Raw genomic sequence first — 16,790 nt, 5'->3', positions numbered from 1 at the left:
ACAGAATTGACCTGCGCCTCCATGGACAGCTGTGAGTCCAAAATGACTCCCAGGCTGCGCACCTGGTCCTTCAGGGACACAGTTGCCCCATTCAGTATTGTCCTACGTGGCATCACTTACGCCTAGGGAAATCATGTGCATTGTTGTGTCTGGTAAATTGGGCATGTGGCTGCTTTCAGGCCGGTGAAACGAGGCAGAAAATTTTCCCAGTGCCTTATTTTTCCACAGAAAATGTCCAACGTCGTAAGTCCATTAGGAACAATGAACGGATGCCAATTGTAAATAAGTACAGTGGTACCTCGGGTTAAGTACTTAATTCGTTCCAGAGGTCCATTCTTAACCTGAAACTGTTCTTAACCTGAAGCAGCACTTTAGCTAATGGGGCCTCCTCCTGCTGCCGTGCCGCCGGAGCACGATTTCTGTTCTCATCCTGAAGCAAAGTTCTTAACCTGAAGCACTATTTCTGGGTTAGCAGAGTCTGTAACCTGAAGTGTATGTAACCTGAAGCGTATGCAACCCGAGGTACCACTGTATTGGGTAGGCTACGCAGTTTCACAGTTTTTAGCTCCATTTAGTGATGTCTGTTAATATAAACTTGCTAAATTAGACCCCTCTCTAGGGCACAGTTGCCCATGCAGTGATAACCTCACAGTCGAATTACTGCAATGTGCTCCATGCAAGGCGACCCTTCGCCAGAGGTTGCAGCTCATGCAGAACCCAGCAGCTAGGTTGTGGGGACAAACTTCTGGAGACAAACTACTGACAGCACATAGCACCCTGCTTGTGGGATTGTATCAACTGCTCTTGTACTGCTGGGCCACGTTCAGGGTGTTGATGCTAATATAGAAAGCCCTGTACAGCTCAGGACCAGGTTACCTGAGAGACTGCCTTATCCAGTAGATCTACACAGTAGATTACTGAAGTCTGCAGGAGAGTTTCTCCTGCAAGCCCCAAAAATCTCAGAAGCCAGGTCTGCAGTTATTCACAGTAGGGATTTTACTGTGGGGTGGAGTAGCATTCCTGTCGAGGTAGAACAGGTGCGTAATTTTTTACAATTTGTGTCTACCAGTTACGGTTTATCTTGTCTTAAATGTTTTTGTGCTTTTAAGTGTTTTTAATAATGTATGCAAATGCCTTTGTCTCAAGGCATTTACACACATTATTAAAAACGTGCTGTTGTTTAGGAGGCAGTAAATTAATGGTGGTAGTAGTAGCAATAATAATAATAATAAATGATGATGATGATGATGCAGAAAATTTCCCAGTGCAGACTGAAGTTTCTCCCAATACAAATCACCCTAAGCAAATAGGGTGTATAGGAAAACTTACCAGAAAACACACTAGTGCTCCTGCCACATTGGCACATAATAAGAAGCAGTGCAAGGAGACTGAATCTGCTTTAGGAATGAAAGAGTTGCCATTCACCTAGTTCAGCCTTCATGGGCCGAAAGGCATTTCTGTGAAACTTGCAAGGCAAGCATAATGGCAGCAGCTCTCTCCTGCTGTTTACCACTAGCACCTGGTATACTGCTTCCATACATGGAGGGTCTCTCAGCTACTTGAAGCCACGGGTCAACAGGTGCATTGATCATACATGCGCAGGTGCCTTCTGTGCAAAGCAGGAAGGCAAGGGAGGACGTACCTGTAAACAAATGGTGGGCGTGTGTTTCATCCCAATTAGTTTGCCAATTGATCTCCATTGTGCAATACAGTCGCACCTTGGTTCTCAAACGGAATCCCTTCCGGAAGTCCGTTCGACTCCCGAAAACATTCAAAAACCAAGTCGTGGCTTCCACTTGGCTGCGGGAGCTTCCTGCACTCAATCGGAAGCCACGTCGGACGTTCGGGTTCCAAAGAACGTTCACAAACCGGAACACTCACTTTCGGCATTCAGGAGCCAAAATGTTCGAGAACTAAGCTGTTTGGAAACTAAGGTATGGCTGTATTCACAAGAAGAACACACAGCATCACAAATCTGCTTAGCTGCTTTAAGTTAAATGCATGTTCTTTTTAAAAAGCCAGTGTTTCTTTTTGTGCTGATCATTTTTGAGAGGTGCATATCGTGCTATAAGCTGTGTGTTAAATTTGTGAGAGGCTCTGAAATTTGTTTGCATGTTGTTTCTAACCTACTCTTATCACGGCAGATTGGTCAGAAATAGTGGCTGAATCATTGCTGCTTAGGAGTTTGCAGTCTGAGAGTTGATTTGCATTTACATGTTCCATCATTTGATTAATGAAATTCCAAGTGGTAACTTACATGTGTGAGTTGTCACCCAGGTATATGATGTCTCTAGTAATACCTAGGATTGATGAATTGACAGATAAAATTGGGGGGTGGGAATTAAGTAAGAATTAAGATGACACATCTTTTTGAAGTCAAAAGAACCAGAACAAAGATGAAATGGTTTTGTAGCAAACAGGATTCCTTTTGTCAAAAGAACTTTCTTCTCCCAAATATACTGTGTGGACTTGAGGTGCTCTGAATTTTAAAGAACTGATATTTGTTTTGTTTTATCAGTTTTATATTATTGTTCAGGTTATTCATATGATGTGTTTTGTTTTTTTAAAAGAACAACGTTCTTTGAGAGGGGGAAACTTATTTTAAATAAAACAGTGTAAGTTCAAATGCACAGCTGGCAATAACAGACGATTCTCGCCTTATTTCTAGCATAATGTGTGGCTTCTCATAAGGATAGTCTTATAAAACTGGAAGAACCTGGCAACTAAGAATACACTTCTCTTTCTTCACGTGATAATAAGGCATCTTTGCAAATAATTTGCCAAATGTTACTAGTCCACAATTTGTTGAAAAGAAAATTATGGTGCCTTTCACTGAAGTCAGGTCACTCATTCATCTGACATCAAGTGAACAGAAATCAAGTTATATGCATGCATGCATGAAACTGGCCCGAGGTGTGTTTATATTTTGGGAGGCCTTTTTAATTCATTAAACAGATCATTCAGAATTCAAGCAAAGCTCTGGGGTTCTCTAAGCAGCTTTTCTTAATGTTCTTTGAGACTTGCATATAACTTTTGAATTCCTTTCATGCAGTGCTCACGTGTCGCAAGTCAGCAGCAGCACCAGTAGCAGCCTCCCTCCTACTGGAGAGTAAGTGTCTGCTTTTGTGTCTTGAATTTGGTTTTGAATTGTTCTTGTTATATGTGTACGCGTGTGTTTTGTTGACTCTGCAAACGCTCAAGGGAAGTATCCTTGATAAAGTTTGCTAGCTCAGAACAAGGCTGTTGTCCTGTAGATATGACCATCTGTCATCGATGCTTTAGTTGACATCCTTACATTGGAGGGGGCCGGACTGGATGATCCTCAGGGTCCCTTCCAACGCTACGATTCTGTGATTCTATATAGTAATGTAATTTGAGACACTTTGATTAAAACATTTTGTGGGTCTTCCTGTGCTTTGGAAGAATTTTGTGCAAGGTTGGGCAGTGTGGTCTACTGATGGACCACTAATAGATTTCTGGTGGACTACCTAGTGCCTGCTAGGTTGCAAGGCTTCTGATAAAGAATTCCAGGCCAAATGTAATGTACAGTGGTATCTCGGGTTAAGTACTTAATTTGTTCTGGAGGTCCGTTCTTAACCTGAAACTGTTCTTAACCTGAAGCATCACTTTAGCTAATGGGGCCTCCTGCTGCCGCTGCGCCGCTGGAGCACGATTTCTATTCTCATCCTGAAGCAAAGTTCTTAACCCAAGGTAGTATTTCTGGGTTAGCAGAGTCTGTAACCTGAAGCATATGTAAGCTGAAGCGAATGTAACCCGAGGTACCACTGTATTCCTATCCCTCAGTTTAGGGTAAAATCAGTCCAGCAGGATGCTATTGTGTTCTTGAGCAAGGCTGCATTCTTAGGATCACTTTAAACAATGTATATATGCCTTAGCTGTTACAGAAATCTCAAATATGCACCCTTGCTTGTACATAGTGTTTGTAGTGTTTGCTACTTCAACAAAGTTTGCTGCCTCATATACCTTCAGGCTATGCTCTGGACTGCAGTAGCAGAATTGCTAGAAGAGGTTCTTATTGATAAATCTACACGTGAGATTTTACCCTCGTTTTTGTAGCTCCATCATTCTTAACATTCCTTTGCTTTCTTGCATATTTGTTTGTTGGTTTTACAGATACTTAGAAAAGACAATCCGGTCAGCAGTCGAGCAACATCTTTTTGACGTTCATGGATCCGGCGGTCAAAGCTCTGAAGAATCCGAGTCGGGAACATCATCCACGTCCTCAAACGTGTCTGCCCGGCAGCGACGGAGGCATCATAAAGAACAGGATGAAGCCCGAAGGAACAGAGATATGTACGATTGCAATTTCTGCCTCTCTGTGCCTGAAATCTGTAGTGTGTTCTAGTACACAGTATTGGTTTAGATGGGTCAGGGAACTGCCTTGATAGAGAGCAGCTTCAAAGAGCATTAAAAGTGATGTTCTGCCTTGTTGCTGTCACAGTGCACAGCTGATGAAAACATTTCCACCCCCCTCGCTTTACCTTTTTGGGAGAAATGTAGCATCAATTTCCACAAGTAAAAAATTAATGGAAAACCACCACCAAAAATGAACCAAAAATGTAAGCCCTCTTGCAAAACAGGGGTGTTTCCCAATCCCAAGAGTGTCTTAATGTTTCTCCCTGTACTAGTAGCCATGCTGAGATGCTTCTCAAGTAAGTAGGTCAGAGATGGGCTAGTGTTCAGGCGTACGTGTTTAGCGGCATATAGCACTGCGGTTGGGTGTCGTCGTCCCCAACCTCTGTGCAGCCTTCCTATTGAATTGCAGATCTGTCTTTTTGCGTGTCTTCCAGCCTCTCAAGTCCTTCCATTTGCATACAAGAGCCCTGACATACCAACCAACTATAAACTTATGAAGGAAACCTTAGCTGAGCGGCATCTGAAAATTGATCCGTTTATAGCATGGCCTTTTTAAAAAAAAAAAACCAAATTTTTAAAAATCCATTGTGGTGAACTGTAAAAAGCCAGAATTTCTGCAAAGCTTATTCTTTTGGTTTTGTGAACTCTTCACAAGATTGACCACAGACCTTAAGCAGAACATGAGAAGTGGCGCCACGTTGAGATGTTTGGGTTTAGAATGTCGGGTAGTAAGCAAGAAGCCCTGCTTTGGGGTACTTGGAATCATGATCAGGAAATACATTGATGAAAAACCTCTGTACAAATTGGGCATGATAGATTCCCAGATAAATTTTTATCCTATCTGTTCAGCAACAACATAGCAACCAGGCAAGACACCATAAGCCAAGACCATGTGAATATGCAGGCTCCCAGAGAGATGGATAGATAGATAGATTGAACTCCTTGCTCGCTTCTTCAGAGCCAGCCATCATTCAGTCTAGGCTGATGTGCTAACACTGCAGACATCAAGCTGCGACCTGGTGGGCCCCCAAAAGGATTGGCAGGGAGAAAAAAGAGCCCTGCAGAGTTCTCCTCATCCCTTAGCTGTGGGGATAGTTGCGTCTGCTACATCAGGCCCTATGTAGACATTGGTCCAGTTCACATGTAATGTTAAACCACTAGGAAAACCATCATGATGTCCTCCAGAGGGGGATGGACTCCTGTCAGCCCCAGCCAGAAAGACTAGAACTGTCATCCACAATAACTAGAGGCCGCCATATTGGCTGCTCTTTTTCTTAAACATGGTTTAGCATTGCATGTGACTCTGACCACTAGGTCACGTTGCCAGTGATCACAGATAATGTTAAACCTGGTGGGAAAACTGGACAAGAACAGAAGGGGGAAATGTGAGCCTGCATCTTTCAGCTCAATTGGTTAAGATAATGCCAGGGCTGCAGGTTTGATTCCCGTATGGGACAGCTGCTTATCCCTGCATTGCAGGGGGTTGGTCTAGATGATCCTCAGGGTCCCTTCCAACTCTACAGTTCTCCGATTCTTTGCTCATCCCTGCCTAAAAGAAGAAGTCTACGTTAGGGTGCTTTCTTTGGCCTTTCTTCTGCTGTGTCTCCTGGTCAAACGTGAGACTGAAGCAACATGAGTATACTCACTTCTTGAACATGCATACAGTTTGGCAGAAACACCTGCTGGGCTGTCTGTGTTCCAAGTCTGCTTTCCCGTTTGCGGAAAACTAATGCACTTTTAATTGCTAATAGGCACAAAACATTTTGTCCTATGAAATAACTGACAGGCATAGAATTGGTCCAGTTTACCTACTTCTTTTTTATTGGAGGGCGGAGGTCCCAGCAATTAAAAACCAAGAGGATTTGCGGCTAAGTTTTTAATGAATGTTGTAGCTGAATTGCATGTTTAATGTGTGGATATATATTGCATCTGATTATGTAATAGATTATGTTTCAAAGTAATAATCTGTACAAATTGGAAACAGGCTTGTGAAGGAAATTCCAATAAAACAAATCCCTTGTTTTTTGCTTTGCAGAAAATTATGGTAAAATAATGCAAATCTGGGTACCAGGTGTACAGTTATTTGAATAGAGCAAATTTTGAAAAGTGGGGGAGATGGGAGCTTCTCCAAATTCTGAAGTTTTATTTTCCATCCATTCCTCTTAGTCAAGGTGGCCTGTACCAGAACATTAAAGAAATTAATACGGGCCAGCATGTACTGTGTTTGTTGCACTGGATTTCACTTTCATTGGCAATTATAGGGCAGACTTGTTTGCCCTTCTCATTGATCCACCCCAGGGAAGTTTACTAATTTTACTATTAATTTATTTTAATTTATTTTTACTGTTCGTATTTTCATGTATATCTTACTCTCTGGAACTCAAGTAAGTTTCCCATCAAGGCACTGACCAGGGTCAGATCTGCATAGCTTCAGGTGGGTTACTATGCCATGTGCCTTCAAACCCATCCTCTGGTGCCACTAGAGATAGACTTGTCACTACCTACAGGCAAATGTCATTTAGTGAAGACTTGGGAAACTTATAAACAAGCCTAGAGCGCAGAAAATTCAGGGCAACACCTTGGTGTGCCTTCATGAACACTCTGAGGCAGATTGGTCTTTAAAAAAATGATTTTTATTGATAATTTTCAAGTATACATTTCCATCATTAAATATCCACCATTGTAGTTATACATATTCATTGACTTCCCTCCTTCCCCTTCCTTGGATCTTTAAATTTTCCCATAATACCTGCATATTCTAAGAACATCTGAAGCAGATTGGTAACCCTGCAATGTCTTTCTGCAGGGAGGTGATCAATAAGGAGAATATTCCTTCTGGATTTGGCAGCATTGAAGAGTGTATGCTGACTGCTCAAGAAGTAGAAAAACTGCAAGAGGCCAGCTCCGGATATATCGGAGAAAGGAGTAAACCAAAGCGACAGAAATCCAGCACCAAACTTTCTGAGCTTAATGACAACCAGGACAGTCCTCTGGTAAGCAGAGCTGTTAACGTCACTCCTGCTGCTTCCCTCTTTCTTATGAAATGGCTCCAAACTTTGAATTGTTATTGAGCCCTTGCTATTCTGGGTAATGGGTGGAGGAAGAGGAAAGGAGGAGTGCAGACAGCTGAGGAAGCAACTTGGGTGCATGGTTGAAGGTAATAATAATAATTTTATTATTTATACCCTGCCCATCTGGCTGGGTTTCCCAGGTGTGGCCGACCAGCCCCTGAAATGTTAGGGGAAGACCACAGTGCTAAAGCAGCTGCTTTGCATTCAAAAAGTCCCAGGTTTATCCCTGGCCCCTCCCCAAGCAGGGCTCCTGTCTGAAATCCCAGAGAGCTGCTACCAGTCAGTGTAGAAGATACATAGCAAAATGGACAAGTGGTCCAGCATGAGGCAGATTCTTGAGCTTCTATTCATAAGGCCATACCACTCACAAGGAGGTTTTTTATCTTGGCATGTGAATGAGTCCATTGTTTTGACTACCCCAGACACCATAATGTCAGATCCTTTTGAGTTGGAAACATGATAAATATAGGTATCTGTGACATTTGATTCAAGAATACTATTGATTGCCTCGGCATACGTTGGCAAATAGCAGGCGTCGGAGAAGAGGCTGGAGGGTGATTGCAAGGCAGGGTTATTAAGCTCTTTGCGGCTTGTTGCTTCTCTGCCACAGCTTGCTAGAAAATCCCTCTTTGACCTTTGCAGTGGAAGGTGGCTGCCCATAGTGACAAGGTGTGAACATTGCCAACCCAAGACTGGCTCCTCTGTCTGCAGATTCAGGCGTCAGCTATGCCCTGTATCCTATAGAAACCAAACTTTTCCATCAATAGATGTTCAAATAGGCAATGCAATATGTGGAAGCCCACCGATTTTTGAATGCTTGATACGTTGTAGTTTTGGAGTTACGGCAAACTTTTTCCTCTGGTTCTCTTTGGCTACATTGCCAAAACCCTCACTTATACAGCTATGATTTGCACAAGGTGTTCTGCGACTGTTCAGATCTTGAAATCCTTCTTACTTTTTAAGCAAATGTAGACATACATTCCAGTTGCCTTTCTTATGCCTTTGGATAAATGAGCAAACAAAGGCAAGGGAATGAATTGTTTTAGGGCTGCCAAACTGGAATTGGAGAGCTTAAAAAAAATCGTTTTCTTACATTTGTAGCTTCTGCCATGATGTTCATGTGGTTCCCAGATCATCCAGGCACCAACCAGACCCAAAAATGCTTAGCTTCAGCAAGTTAAGGCATGTGCTTTTGGACCATGCCCCAAAAGCGTGTAGCTTGCAAATATTTCAGATGTGACCCCTGATTATTTCAAAGAAAAGACTTGTTCACTCACCTGGTGCAAAGGCCTAGGGTCTTCCCAGACTGGTGTTGTATTGCAGGTATCTTCTGCAACATGTTCTTTGCATAATAATATTGCATCGGTGCTGGGTTTATTCTGTTTTAGTTTGTTATGAGATGCTTCCCCGATGCTACCACATTATTGCTGTCCAGAGGGGGAATAGCACAATGAAAAAGTGGGTTGCGGGGAGAAATAAACCAGAATGGGATTTCAGCAGCAAGTTACAGGGTATGCACAGATTGGAAACCAAGCGGTGTGACCCCAAAACATCTGCAGGTGCAAAGAGTGTTGAAAGCAGGAACATGTGTGACTGCCCCGATAGCATCATAGGACAAATTAACAGAAAGTGGTGTCTGGAGGTGTCCCCAGAAAGAGACATGGGCAGGAAAAAGAGGGGGGTGCAATAGTACTTATACAATCAAAGAGACAACCAAGTCAGGGTGCTTGTGAGAGGTATGGAATGAGTGGCTAGTTCTTGCAAGGAAGAAAAAAAAGTGGGGTGAGAATGACCCCAAATGGGGCCCCCATGGGGAGACAGTAGTCCAGTTTGAAAGATCACAGCTTGGTTTATTAAGACAACACACAACAAGAAGCCTTTGCACCCAGTTCAAATGAAACAGGAAACTGGGGGTTAATTAGGAGATTTCCTGGCTTAATTGAGGCTCACAGCAAAGGGAGGAGCCAACGGGCTGCATATGGAAGCAAAAGGTCTCTGTGTATCTCACCTTAACAGGTTGAGATGTGATGGTTTGAATGTGGCCTGTTTGTTGTAGTGAGACCTGTGCAGAAGGGACTCTTTGGAAAGGTGAAGTATCATGAGTGAAGACTGTGGCTTTGTAGACATAAAGAACTATTTATATCTGATTTCATCTTTTGCTTTCCCATTAATTGCATCTCCCAAACCTTCCCATGGAAGAACCTTCATAGTAATTGGCATTTTGTGTGTGCTAAGGTCATTATTGCATGAAAGATGCTTTCAGCTACCACTTTAAAAATGGATGATTCATAGCAGTTTTCTTAATATTTGATGTTTTACAGGCAATGGAAACTTTTGGTTCCTTGAGACCAGTGGACAAAACAGGACCAGATGACATGGAAGTCTTTTCTGAAGACAGGTAACTTGCTTGGAATTTACTCTGGCCCAAGATTTCAGTGAATCCCAACACTAGAGAATCTCCTTGTACTTTGAAACTGGTTGCACACAACTACTTTGAGAGCCCTGTAGTTCATCTTTTCTTGAACATAAAGATTTAAAAATTGCATGCAGAATTCTGCAGCATTTTATGGATTTGAACTTGTCTTTATTAAGCATTACCTTGCTGGTTGATCATTCATATTTTCCATTCAGGTCTCTAAAGAGTAGATGACTTGGTTTTGTAAGTTTTAAAGTGGATGACTTAGTTTTTAAAGTACCGAACCTCAAAATATTTTCAGTCATCCTTTTAAATGTGTAGCGATAGTGGTAATGGTCATTGAACTCATTCACACGTTGCACAAAACCATAGTTTAAAACAAACTATGGTTTCATGTGAATGCACAGCATGCTTTGCTCCTTCTCTGATCTTGCTGCTCATGAGTTGCCAGGAAACAAACTAGAGTCTTAACTTCTTTAGTTATCCAAATCTAGGTTCATGGTTTGTTTTTCCCAAGCAAACCTTGAGCAATAAGCCAGGAACAAACCTTCATTACCAACTGTGGGGATTTTTAGGAGTACAGCAAGGCACAAGCCCAGGCTTGGACAACACATCAAATGAGTCTCTGGCCAATTTTGTCCACAGCACAACAGAAATTGGAGAAAAGCAGAGTGATCATGCTGCTCATCCACATTTAAACTATGGTTTGTTTTTAACAATAGTTTAATGTGAAATGTGAACCAAGCCATTGTTTAAAATGCTGAGCTTTTTGCTAGCTTTTGTTTTGATCCAAACTATTTCTTCTCTTTTGCAGCAAAGACAATGAAAGTGACAGCGACTTGTTAAGGCATCCTCAGGTTAGTGTATTTATTTGTCGTGACGTATTTGATCCTTTGGCCCAAAAAACCAAAGCACGGCTCTTGGTTAGTGAAGAAGGAGCTTTAACCATGAATCCCAGTTTGGATTACTTGCTGATGAAACTTCTGTATGAAATTGCTTATCCTGTCTCCTTGGCTCCCTACTTTACATATTGCTGTTTTTGTAAAATTGCAGCTTAAAATGTTGTAAGCTGCCCTGAGAGTGGTGCTCTTGCACCAGAAGGGCAGAATATATATGCTTAAGTAAACGTAATGTGTTGTTAGGTCCTTAAGTCAGCTATTGGCAGTGGTGAGGTTTGCAACATGGACTTGGTGCTTTACAAATGCTTCATTTCTTTGCCACTGTGCTCAGTTAGGAAAGTTAGCATCCTGGTTTGTTGTGGAGTTTCATAAAGCACCTTGTCAGACGCTCCATGTGACCCATTAGCTCACAGTGGTGTGAGAGCAATTTGTGTTCCTTGCTTCGTGTCTATGAAGTGGATGTTTTTTCCTATATGTTCCCCCCCCCCCTAATCCTGGAGGATTTTGCCCTCCCCTCCTTAATACTTTCTTCCCCAGAATTGAAAATCTGTTCCTTCCCTTTGGGGTTTAGGGATTAAGAGAGGGCAGCTGCACGTTCACGAGAACTCTTTGTTCCCTGTCGGTTCCGTTTTGCCTTTCTTATTGTGATCGCTCCTTTCTTGTAGGCTTGTATTTCTGCCTAGAAAGCAAGGGGACATAGGTGGTTTTTGAATAGGGTTAGTAAAGTTTCGTCCTTGTTCAAGGAAAATTGCACGCTCAGTTCAGTGTAAGGAGGAAGAGAATTACAGCTGGATGTTCCCAGTGCTTAAAGAGAATGAAAAAGTGTTCGGTGCCGACATAGCCCATATTCTGTGTCTGGCATAAACTATGCAAATTAGCATGAATTGTTCTACATAAGCCCATGGAGATGGGTAAGGAATCATGCAGAGTTCTGCAGATCTGCCCTCTAGTCCCTGCGGGATCTTCTCTGGGTTTAGTCATTTTGCCAGGCTCACTTTTGTAGTCTAAGGATTAGATGCTTCACTTTAAAAAAAAAGGGGGGGGGGAGAATATGCTTATATTTTCAGAAAGCTAGATTCTCTGGGTGGAATTCAGAACCATTCTGAGGAGATTGTCACGTGTTTCACTGCCATACTGAATTCTGTTTATTCTCCCAATCCTCCGGAATGGCTTGGAATCAAAGAATCATAAGAGTTGGAAGGGACCCTGAGGATCATCTAGTCCAACCCCTTGCAATGCAGGAATATGCAGCTGTCCCTTTGGGGATCAAACCTGCAACCTTGGCATTATCAGCACCGCACTCTAACCAACTGAGCTGAAAGATGCAGGCTCACATTTCCCCCTTCTGTCCTTGTCCAGTTTTCCCACGATGCCTCTATTCAGGTTTAACATTATTATCTGCGATCACTGGCAACATGACCTAGTGGCCACAGTCACATGCAATGCTAAACCATGGTTAAGAAGAAGAGCAGCCAATATGGCAGCCTCTATTGTGGACGACAGCTCCCATCATCTGTGACCACTAGTCTTGCTGGCTGGGGCTGCAACCTTGGCGTTCTCAGCACCATGTTCTAACTCTTCGAGGTTGTTGGGTTTTTTTAGCAAAAGTGTGTCTGCACTGGCATCCACTAGCAGAACACCATTAGTTGAATCTGGCCCCCTGGCTTGTATTCAACTAAGCCCTACTCAGAGTAGACCCACTGAAATGTCTGTTCGCATCGGTGGCCCTACTCTAAGAAGGAGAAGGATTGAATACCAGTCTGTGCTTCAGCAGAATTGTGGTTTTCCTGTTGTTGTTGTTGTTGTTGTTGTTGTTGTTTAGTCGTTTAGTCGTGTCCAACTCTTCGTGATGCCACGGACCAGAGCATGCCAGGCACTCCTGTCTTCCACTGCCTCCCGCAGTTTGGTCAAACTCATGCTGGTAGCTTCGAGAACACTGTCCAACCATCTCGTCCTCTGTCATCCCCTTCTCCTTGTGCCCTCCATCTTTCCCAAGATCAGGATCTTTCCAGGGAGTCTTCTCTTCTCATGAGGCGGCCAAAGTACTGGAGCCTCAGCTTCACAATCTGTCCTTCCAATGAGCACTCAAGGCTGATCTCCTTAAGAATGGAGAGGTTTGATCTTCTTGCAGTCCATGGGACTCTCAAGAGTCTCCTCCAGCACCATAATTCAAAAGCATCAATTCTTCGGTGTTCCCGTAGAACCCTGAAAGTCAGAGCGTAAGAACTTCACTAGATCAGAACAAGGGGCTTGCTTAGCCCAGCACTCTGTTCTCACTGCAGCAACCCAGATACCTCTGTGAAGTCCACAAGCAGGGCAAGAGCGCAGGGGTCCTTCTGCTTCATTATGATAGGAACAGGACTAGCTAGTGTTGTTCAGCTTCTCTGTCTACCCACCCAGTATGAGGATAAGCTCACAGAGTGCCAGGGACTGTCTGTCCTTCACCAGGTTGTGCAACACGAGAAGTAAAATTGGTACCTGATGCCTTGCTGCTCTTTCTCCCCATCCCTTCCCCTAAATACGGCCTGTGCCACAGAGTGCCTGTGTGTAATTTCCCAAGTCCAGCTGCTGCCATGGTGCAATCAGGAGGGGGTTGTGCCATCGTGTCTCATACCAGGCAAAGAGGGCAAAGCAAATGTGGCTCAGCTCCATGTTCTTAGACGATCCTTAACCCCAAGTAAACAGTTTCACAGATATAAATGTCAATGGCTGCCCGGGGGTCGCCTTTGCTTTAACGACCCTGAGAAAGTGCATTGCTAAATGAGTAAGCACATTTGCATGTAAGTTTTTCAGGATCATCAGCAGCCATGCAGTGCAGTTCTCGATGAGGGGCCCAACCATGGCACTCCTTTTGTAACTACTCTGCTTTTCAAACGGTCCAGTGGAGGGGCTTCCCAAGAGTACTGGACTAGCAGCAGAGAGCAACAGATATTGGCATTTGTTTTCAGGGTTATTGGGAAATTAGCTACTAATCCAGTGTTGGTCATCTGTTGGGCTAAGGCTGGGAATAAAACCTCACGCATCGGTAAAGTTCACTGGATGACCTTTCAGAAGTCACTATTTCTCAGACTGAGATCTCAGCACAGTGTAGAAAGTTCCCTCCTCCTACCTTATCCTCACAACCTAAAACTGCAATATAAAAGTTCCCACCAGAACTTTTACGTTAGCGCACCTGAATTCAAGGACTTCGACACAGAACTCTCTAAACAAAACATTTTTGTTCCCTGAAAAAATGGGGCGCAGAACTTGTTTTTAAAAATTGGCTTCTACAGTATCTAAAATTCGGTAAGTATTTTCATCACAAGAAAAGGCATAGCATTTGCCCAGAGATCGTATTATCCAGGTATTACAGGGTCAAGAAAATGTTTGCATTCTTTCAGAGTAGTTTTTGCATTCCACAGCCCTTCTAAGCCTGTTGCTTAGGGGGGCTTAGGAACATACCTCTGATAACAAACAGCGTTATTCAGAGCAGAACAGGCTCCCTTTCCTTTTCTCTGCCCACCCTACCTTCAGATGAGGGCAGAGGGCAATGGGCAGCCAGGACTTGTAAATTTCCATAGTTGGACCTTGGAGTCTGGGCTGCTGGTGGTCACAGGATGCAACCTCTACACCCCTTCTTGTGTCTAAAGGTGCTGATGATCATATCCTCTCTGCGCTATTGGCCACTGAGCCCCAGGCCCTAGGCTCTTTATATCGGAAAAGGAATGAAAATAGATGTTTCCCAGTATTGTGATGCCTTTATATAAATCTGTGCTGTGCCTGTATATGGAATACTGTAAACAATTCTTGCCTCCCATTGCAGTAAAGAATACTGTAGACCAAGAAAGGGTGAAGAAAACAGCGGGGGGGGGGGGGTTGGAATCAGGAAGTAATACCTTCCATATGATCAAAGAGTTTGGGGATTTTACTTTAGAAAATAAATAGGATTGTGGAGGATATAATAAAGGTTTATAAAGTTATAAGTGGGATTTGAGGGGGGAGTTCTCCTTGTCAGGTTGCAAGTCCACCACAATCTACTCCATTCCAGGATAGTCTCTTCCAAGATACTCCATTCCGTTCCCCCTCTTCCCACCCATTAGGTTCCTGTTTCCTACCCCCACAATCCAGTCAACATTCCATGGCCACTGAGCATGCTCAGATCTCGTTGGACTCAATCACTTCCCTTTAGGTGCCCCCCCCCAAGTCTGCTGCTCTAAATTCTTTGTAGTTGTATAACCTTGGGGTTTCCCCAAACCTGCTAAACGCCCCCCCCCCTTCTGTGTGTGGATGGTGCTATTTTGCTATGGAAGGACCCACACTTGAAGGAGAGTTTGTAGTATACCTGGTATACAGAAAAAGCAAGAGACGTATTATTTCTCCCTCTCTCTCATAGCACTAGAACTTGCCGGCGTACCTCTGAATTGCAGCTGTAGCCAGTGTGGGGGTTTGCTGTTGCCTTTGTGCACAGCTTCCAGGAAGCAGCTGGCTGCCTGTAGTTACAAACAGGATGCTGGCTAGATGGACCTTTGGTCTGATCCACCGTGCCTCTCAATGTTTGTTTTCATCTGGGATAGGACTGTTTCCGCTCACCTGCATTCTGTCTGCCATTACTGAAAATTCTGAGCTTATTTGGCCACCCATGATTGAGATTATCAATGTGCTGCTCTGCAGGTGTTACTGGACTCCAGCTCCAAACATCTCTCACCATTGGCCATGCTGATGGAACTCCAGAAACATTGGGGTGGGAGGTGGGAGTCCTTGTTGACTGTTTCTGATGTAAATCTTGGAAGCAGAATGCCTAATACAGTGGTACTTCCGGAGCCCTGTTCACATCCTGAAGCAAACGCACCCCATGTCTGCGTGTGCGCGGGTTGCGATTCGCTGCTTCTGCGCATGCGCGTGACGTCATTTTTAGCGTCTGCGCATGCGTGAGCGGCAAAACCCGGAAGTAATGCGTTCTGTTACTTCCGGGTCGCTGCTGAGCACAACCTGAAAACGCTCAACCCAAAGCTACTTCAGCCCGAGGTATGACTATATGGGCACCATTTTTCTTAATCTGCATTATTTCCTCGGACCACAGAGTTTAGTTTCCTTTGCTTCAGACCCTTTGAAGCACTACAGTAAATGTGGGGAAATCTGATTATACAGAATTTACAATTTGTTAAGTATTTTCATCGCAGGAAAAGGCGTAGAATTATCTCATTATCCATGTATTATTGCAATCCATGTATTGCAAAAGGCCGAATCCCTTCTTTCAACCCCTTCCCACCATACTTCTTCTGCCTCCTCCCTGATCATATAGGTAGGGCACAGGTAGGAGGGCAAGAGGGAGAATGAGACTTCCATTCCTTCCCCCTACTAGCCTTCACTTGTCTTCTTAGGTGGTTTCATCTAAGTGCAGGATTAGTCAGGAGCAGGCTGTTGTTTAGTCGTTTAGTCGTGTCCGACTCTTCGTGACCCCATGGACCAGAGCACGCCAGGCACTCCTGTCTTCCACTGCCTCCCGCAGTTTGGTCAGACTCATGTTTGTAGCTTCGAGAACACTGTCCAACCATCATTCTTCCCTGTAGCTTGTTCCAATCCTATCCATATAGCCATTCTTTCTTCCATGATGGATCCCAGGATGTCATGCATGGGATTCCTAAGGCACTCCCCCATCCAGCCACTGGCTAGGTATGAACCTTCAGCTAAGTGGCTTCATTTTCATCCAGACCATGCCCTGGGACCAGATGCATTCTAGGTTTGATTTGCATGTAGAGTGCTACCTTGGTTCTCAGACTTAATCCGTTCCGGAAGTCCGTTCCAAAACCAAAGCGTTCCAAAACTAAGGCATGCTTTCCCATAGAAAGTAATGCAAAATGGATTAATCCGTTCCAGACTTTTAAAAACAACCCCTGAAACAGCAATTTAACATGAATTTTACTATCTATCGAGACCACTGATCCATAAAATGAAAGCAATAGAAAATGTACTGCAGTCACACAATCCGTCAATCGGTAGCTGAACTGGGTTCTACGCAGTCACAAAAACAAAGAGCCACAAAAATGC

The 16,790-nt window shown here is 43.7% G+C and overlaps 1 protein-coding gene across 5 annotated transcripts in view; it reads left to right on the top strand.

The window, feature by feature from the left end:
* FAM13A (family with sequence similarity 13 member A) overlaps positions 1-16,790 on the top strand; it is a 156,014-nt gene that overhangs the window by 110,754 nt on the left and 28,470 nt on the right. For all 5 annotated transcript variants that reach the window (XM_028743572.2, XM_028743573.2, XM_028743571.2 and 2 more), the window contains 5 exons: positions 3,053-3,109; positions 4,135-4,314; positions 7,184-7,370; positions 9,770-9,846; positions 10,679-10,721. In XM_028743572.2, the coding sequence (XP_028599405.2) occupies positions 3,053-3,109; positions 4,135-4,314; positions 7,184-7,370; positions 9,770-9,846; positions 10,679-10,721 (544 nt within the window). The remainder of the gene's footprint in view (positions 1-3,052; positions 3,110-4,134; positions 4,315-7,183; positions 7,371-9,769; positions 9,847-10,678; positions 10,722-16,790) is intronic.

Source organism: Podarcis muralis, chromosome 9, assembly GCF_964188315.1.
Source record: "Podarcis muralis chromosome 9, rPodMur119.hap1.1, whole genome shotgun sequence".
NCBI lineage: Eukaryota > Metazoa > Chordata > Lepidosauria > Squamata > Lacertidae > Podarcis > Podarcis muralis.
This window is presented reverse-complemented; position numbering and strand designations above follow the sequence as displayed.